Source organism: Xenopus tropicalis, chromosome 6, assembly GCF_000004195.4.
Source record: "Xenopus tropicalis strain Nigerian chromosome 6, UCB_Xtro_10.0, whole genome shotgun sequence".
Classification (NCBI taxonomy): domain Eukaryota; kingdom Metazoa; phylum Chordata; class Amphibia; order Anura; family Pipidae; genus Xenopus; species Xenopus tropicalis.
The window spans coordinates 2,973,181-2,980,797 of NC_030682.2; the positions used below are offsets into that span (position 1 = coordinate 2,973,181).

The 7,617-nt window shown below is 46.7% G+C and overlaps 1 protein-coding gene across 1 annotated transcript; it reads left to right on the plus strand.

Moving 5' to 3' along the window:
• Nucleotides 1-2,772: 2,772 nt before the first annotated feature.
• LOC108644829 (gastrula zinc finger protein XlCGF8.2DB-like) lies at nucleotides 2,773-5,762 on the plus strand. Its single transcript, XM_018089699.2, has 2 exons — nucleotides 2,773-3,280; nucleotides 4,340-5,762. Exon 2 carries the CDS (start codon nucleotides 4,488-4,490, stop codon nucleotides 5,451-5,453), a length of 966 nt encoding a protein of 321 aa, XP_017945188.1. The 5' UTR covers nucleotides 2,773-3,280; nucleotides 4,340-4,487; the 3' UTR covers nucleotides 5,454-5,762.
• The last annotated feature ends 1,855 nt before the right edge of the window (nucleotides 5,763-7,617 follow it).

The window sequence follows — 7,617 nt, forward strand, 5'->3', positions numbered from 1 at the left end:
TGGGTCACTAACACACAGCACTATGGGTCACTAACACACAGCACTATGGGTCACTGACACACAGCACTATGGGTCACTGACACGCGGCACTATGGGTCACTGACACACAGCACTATGGGTCACTAACACACAGCACTATGGGTCACTGACACGCGGCACTATGGGTCACTAACACACAGCACTATGGGTCACTGACACGCGGCACTATGGGTCACTGACACGCGGCACTATGGGTCACTAACACGCGACACTATGGGTCACTGACACGCGACACTATGGGTCACTGACACACAGCACTATGGGTCACTGACACGCGGCACTATGGGTCACTGACACGCGGCACTATGGGTCACTGACACACAGCACTATGGGTCACTAACACACAGCACTATGGGTCACTGACACGCGGCACTATGGGTCACTGACACACAGCACTATGGGTCACTAACACGCGACACTATGGGTCACTGACACACAGCACTATGGGTCACTGACACGCGGCACTATGGGTCACTGACACACAGCACTATGGGTCACTAACACACAGCACTATGGGTCACTGACACGCGGCACTATGGGTCACTAACACACAGCACTATGGGTCACTGACACGCGGCACTATGGGTCACTGACACACAGCACTATGGGTCACTAACACACAGCACTATGGGTCACTGACACACAGCACTATGGGTCACTGACACGCGGCACTATGGGTCACTGACACACAGCACTATGGGTCACTAACACACAGCACTATGGGTCACTGACACACAGCACTATGGGTCACTAACACACAGCACTATGGGTCACTGACACACAGCACTATGGGTCACTAACACACAGCACTATGGGTCACTGACACGCGGCACTATGGGTCACTGACACGCGGCACTATGGGTCACTGACACACAGCACTATGGGTCACTAACACACAGCACTATGGGTCACTGACACGCGGCACTATGGGTCACTGACACACAGCACTATGGGTCACTAACACGCAGCACTATGGGTCACTGACACGCGGCACTATGGGTCACTAACACACAGCACTATGGGTCACTGACACACAGCACTATGGGTCACTAACACGCAGCACTATGGGTCACTGACACGCGGCACTATGGGTCACTAACACACAGCACTATGGGTCACTGACACACAGCACTATGGGTCACTAACACACAGCACTATGGGTCACTGACACGCAGCACTATGGGTCACTGACACACAGCACTATGGGTCACTAACACACAGCACTATGGGCCACTAACACACAGCACTATGGGCCACTAACACACAGCACTATGGGTCACTGACACACAGCACTATGGGTCACTAACACACAGCACTATGGGTCACTAACACACAGCACTATGGGCCACTAACACACAGCACTATGGGCCACTAACACACAGCACTATGGGTCACTAACACACAGCACTATGGGTCACTAACACACAGCACTATGGGTCACTGACACACAGCACTATGGGTCACTAACACACAGCACTATGGGTCACTAACACACAGCACTATGGGTCACTGACACGCGGCACTATGGGTCACTAACACACAGCACTATGGGTCACTAACACACAGCACTATGGGCCACTAACACACAGCACTATGGGTCACTGACACACAGCACTATGGGTCACTAACACACAGCACTATGGGTCACTAACACACAGCACTATGGGTCACTGACACGCGGCACTATGGGTCACTAACACACAGCACTATGGGTCACTGACACGCGGCACTATGGGTCACTAACACACAGCACTATGGGTCACTGACACACAGCACTATGGGTCACTGACACACAGCACTATGGGTCACTAACACACAGCACTATGGGTCACTAACACACAGCACTATGGGTTACTGACACGCGGCACTATGGGTCACTAACACACAGCACTATGGGTCACTAACACACAGCACTATGGGTTACTGACACGCGGCACTATGGGTCACTAACACACAGCACTATGGGTCACTAACACACAGCACTATGGGTCACTAACACACAGCACTATGGGTCACTAACACACGGCACTATGGGTCTCTGACACGCGGCACTATGGGTCACTAACACACAGCACTATGGGTCACTAACACACAGCACTATGGGTCACTGACACACAGCACTATGGGTCACTGACACACAGCACTATGGGTCACTGACACACGGCACTATGGGTCACTGACACACAGCACTATGGGTCACTGACACACAGCACTATGGGTCACTAACACACAGCACTATGGGTCACTGACACACAGCACTATGGGTCACTGACACACAGCACTATGGGTCACTAACACACAGCATTATGGGTTACTGACACGCGACACTATGGGTCACTGACACACGGCACTATGGGTCACTGACACACAGCACTATGGGTCACTGACACACAGCACTATGGGTCACTGACACACAGCACTATGGGTTACTGACACGCGACACTATGGGTCACTGACACACGGCACTATGGGTCACTGACACACAGCACTATGGGTCACTGACACACAGCACTATGGGTCACTAACACACAGCACTATGGGTCACTAACACACAGCACTATGGGTCAGTAGAGAGACTTCCCTAAAGATGCCACCCTTGGCAGGGACCCTCAAGTGTCTGTACTGTAACTGTGTCCCTGATTAAAGCTCAAGTTGGAGGTTATTTTACATTTGGTTCTACAGAAACTGTAACACAAGATGTGACTGGAAAATATAAATCCTCTGAATTGGTTTTACCAGTTGTGGCGCCGATGGTGTAAACTCTCAATTATTGGGCTGAACCATGTCTGGTGCATTGCCCCCAGGGGTTAATGGGAGGGGCAGTTTGGTTCCCTCACTATAATAATAATGAGAAAAGGCCCAACTCACACACAGACAGTGGGACATTCATGTTAAACAGGTGCCTGAGGGAGTGAGGCTGCACCTTTATTGTGTTACATAGTTTCCCCCCAGGGGGCAAATGAAGGCTCCACCCTCTCGTTATCCCATGCTAATTACCTGCCTTTGATAAACATGTGACTATGCTAATGAAGGGCGTTAGAGTACAGGAACCCATCAGCCTTCCTTTCCATATTGTGGGAGGAACCTTTTCCCCCAAACAAAGGCCCCGCCCATAGGGGGTGGGATCCAAAATGGGCTAAAAAGCTGCGGGAATGAGAGCTGAGTTAGTTTGGGGAAGAGACGTGTGGGTACAGGGTACAGGGGCTCTGCAGGCTAATGAGGAGACTCTGCCCAAGGACAGGTAACTATATCAGTGTTTCCTTGGCACTGATCCCTGAATTCTGTGCCACTGGGCTCAGCTTGTGGCTACTGATTTGCCTATTTGTTTGCCTCTCATACTGCTCACTTATTGCTTTTGTGCCCTTATGTCATACTGTGCTTATGGCTCATTTATTCATGTTGGGGGGATTTATTGGGGCGCGGGCTCCCTTTGTTTAATGCTGTATTGCACTTACTGGGGGGCTTGGGGCCCCTGGGATCTGCTCTCCGTTTGTCATTGTGGGTTTGTCTTTGTGATATTTATGTGGTTTCTGTAAGTGGTGTTTTGACATTTTCCATGATTATTTTATTGTATATTATTATTTGTAATATTCACCCCAAATCACCCCCTAACTGGCCTTCAGGCTGGGCCCCCTTAGCCCATAACAAAGTTACAGATATATAGAAACATTGGGGTAACAGTCACCCCGCTATAGTTCCAGGGGTACCCAGGGCACAAATAAGCACTCACCCCAAATCCCCCCCTAACTGGCCTTCAGGCTGGGCCCCCTTAGCCCATAACAAGGTTACAGATATATAGAAACATTGGGGTAACAGTCACCCTGCTATAGTTCCAGGGGTACCCAGGGCACAAATAAGCACTCACCCCAAATCCCCCCCTAACTGGCCTTCAGGCTGGGCCCCCTTAGCCCATAACAAGGTTACAGATATAGAGACATTGGGGTAACAGTCACCCCGCTATAGTTCCAGGGGTACCCAGGGCACAAATAAGCACTCACCCCCCCCCCTAACTGGCCTTCAGGCTGGGCCCCCTTAGCCCATAACAAGGTTACAGATATATAGAAACATTGGGGTAACAGTCACCCCGCTATAGTTCCAGGGGTACCCAGGGCACAAATAAACACTCACCCCAAATCCCCCCCTAAATGGCCTTCAGGCTGGGCCCCCTTAGCCCATAACAAGGTTACAGATATATAGAAACATTGGGGTAACAAAAACTTGAGTGGCTAAAATGCAAAAACATAATTATTGACTAAAATTCTCTTTTTTCTTACTCTTTTACTTATTTACTTAAAAACAGAAGAGGCACAGAAGCCCCAGAAGCTGACAATTCTCTGATTCTTTGGATAAAGACAAGAGGCCATTAGACCGTGCAACTTCTCCAACACCAGGAAATACACACATTGGAGAGAAGAATCTGTATCCGACTGAGAAAAAGCTTTAGTGCAATGAGCATTCCCAACTCCCAGATGGAACTTCCCTCAGTGGCACAACATGAATGCCCAGAATTTGGGAAAAGATTCTCAGAAAAAAACAAACTTACTATTCATTTCAGAGTTCACACCGGGGAGAAACCATTCATGTGCACGGAATGTGGGAAAAGTTTCAGGCAAAAGCAGTTCCTTACAGAACACCAATTAATTCACACAGGGGAGAAACCATTCATGTGCACGGAATGTGGGAAAAGTTTCAGGCAAAAGCAACGGCTTACAGCACACCAATTAATTCACACAGGAGAGAAACCATTCATGTGCACGGAATGTGGGAAAAGTTTCAGGCAAAAGCAACGGCTTACAGCACACCAATTAATTCACACAGGGGAGAAACCATTCATGTGCATGGAATGTGGGAAAAGTTTCACGCAAAAGCAATTCCTTACACAACACCAATTAATTCACACAGGGGAGAAACCATTCATGTGCATGGAATGTGGGAAACGTTTCAGGCAAAAGCATCAGCTTACAGCACACCTATTAATTCATACAGGGGAGAAACCCTATGCATGTACAGAATGTGATAAACAATTCAATAAAAGGAGTAGCCTTCTCAGCCACCAAAGGATTCATACAGAGGTAAAACCATTTGTGTGCATGGAATGTGGGAAAAGCTTCTCCGACAAGACCTACTTTCAGAGGCACCAGAGAATTCACATGGGGGAGAAACCATTTTCTTGCACAGAATGTGGGAAATGTTTCATCACAAAAAGCCATCTTATCAACCATTACAAGGTTCACACAGGGGAGAAACCATTTTTTTGCACAGAATGTGGGAAATGTTTCACCACAAAGACCAAGCTTAGCGGCCATTACACGGTTCACACTGGGGAGAAACCCTTTGCTTGCGCAGATTGTGGGAAAAGTTTTGTTTCAAAGGGAAACCTTACTGTACACCAGAGAACTCATGTGCGAGAGTAACTTTCATGTGTAGGGAATTCGGGAAACCATATACTGCAAAGTCCAACCAGCAACACCGTCATCCCCACAAGGGAGAAACCATTCACTTGCACAGAATGGGGTTTCCCCAATAGAAGGTTTCATCTCCTCCCCCAGAACATTCATACAGGGGAAGAGATACAGTCACTGATTTCTCCTCCATATTCTCCCATTCCAACATTGCCTATTGGCCATTGGAGCTGCCAATCATATCTGTAGGTACCAACCCACACACTATGGGGTTATTTGTATGTAAAATATATTCCTCAATAAATGTAATGCAATATTTCACTTGTTTATTCCTCGTTTTATGTTTATTTTAGTGCTTCTTAGAGTTCGGTGCATTCTCTATGTGCTTAAGGGCAATTACCCCTTTTCCATGGGAAATTTCCTAAATGAAAAATGTTTTTGATGCCGTGGGAATATCTAGGGCTGAGTGCCAACTTAAAGGGGAAATAATATGTGGAAAACAATATTGTGCCAATGACTTGGCTCATCCTTGGAATATACCAACTTGACTTTAGGAAAAATCTATGGAAACTTTAACTCTGACCATGTCACATTGATAGATAAAAGAGGATTATATTATTGTAGCTAAGGCTGGGCAGGTCTGCATGTATTTCTGCTGGGATGCCCATACCATATAGTTTTGTCCTTCATCATGAGACGGAGCCTCCCCCCGACACTGATACAGTAACGGCTGAATAAACAGGTGGAGCAGTAATAGCCCTATTTGTGTGAGCAGCTCCAGTTGCTATGGGTCACTGCTACGGAGACGTTACTAGGGATCCAGGGAATGGTACCAGCTATAGACCCAGGCGAGTGTGGGGAGTGTGGTCTGAATGGTTGAAACATCCTACAGAGAAATGGGAATTATATAGTAAATAAAGTACCCCCTGTTGTAAAATATAAGGATATTATAAGTCACCGAGGAGTCCCATGGCCATATAAAGGGATGGGGCTGTAGGGCGAGGGCTTTTATACAGAACATTGAACTCCGAGGTGACTTAAAATATCCTCATATTTTACAACAGGGGGAACTTTATTTTATTATAATATTCAAGTTTCATGTGACAGAAAATGACATCACTAAGCTCCGATTATAACTGATGACATCACTAAGCTCCGATTATAACTGATGACATCACTAAGCACCGTTTATAAGGATATAATTTACAGTTTGGTCCCATAAGGAAATGATACATTTCAGGAAATCATAATTACTGTGATTCTGGGGAACCCTGGGGTCACCCCCAATTCCAACCCCGGCGCAGTTCCATGGTTCCCACCGGGCCTGTGTCAGTAGGCGGCACACAGATTGGGCATAAGAATCATAACTGCGCCCCCTGGAAATAATACAAAATGGAGTTTGAACATTTGTGTCTGACACTTTCCAATACATGAAAAGCCACATTTATTAACTCTTTTACTGCCAACGACGTATGGGATACGTCGTGACAGTAAAAGGGCTTAAATGCCAACGACATGTCCCATGCGTCGTTGGCATTTAAGGGCTGCTCTCTGCAGCGGCAGCATGTGCTTCTATCGATGACAGCCCCCCTGGGAAACGTGCCAGGGGGGCTGTCATGAGGGTCCTGCGAGCGATCGTGTCGCAGGACCCTCCAGGAAGCAGCAGACATGATCGCATTGCGTCTGCTGCTTCCTTCTTCCCTCCCTAGCGCCGGCCCACTGAGGAGGAGGCGATCGGGTCTTCAGGACAGGTAAGGAGTTGTTTTTATTTTTGCATTTACACACACACTTACATACATTTACACACACTTACAGCACACATTTTAGCAGTTTTTTTTTTTCATTTTTTACACTTTTATCTTTTATACACTTATTTACACTCATATATACACTTACACACTATCACACAACTTTTACACATGTATACACAAACACTTTGGGGTTTTTTGTTTTGTTTTTTTGTTTTTTTTTATTTTACCACTTTGTTTTTAGTTTCTTTTACCTAAAAACTGTTTATTTTGACAGCGTGACTATTGGATCAGATATTCTGACCACTAATTACACTGTCATGTGACTTATTTTGTTGTTTCACTGATTTGCACATTAAGTGTTCCTAATCTGTTTTTAGCGTAGCTTTGCCAAGTGTAACTTTGGTGGACAAAAATAACTTTGCCTA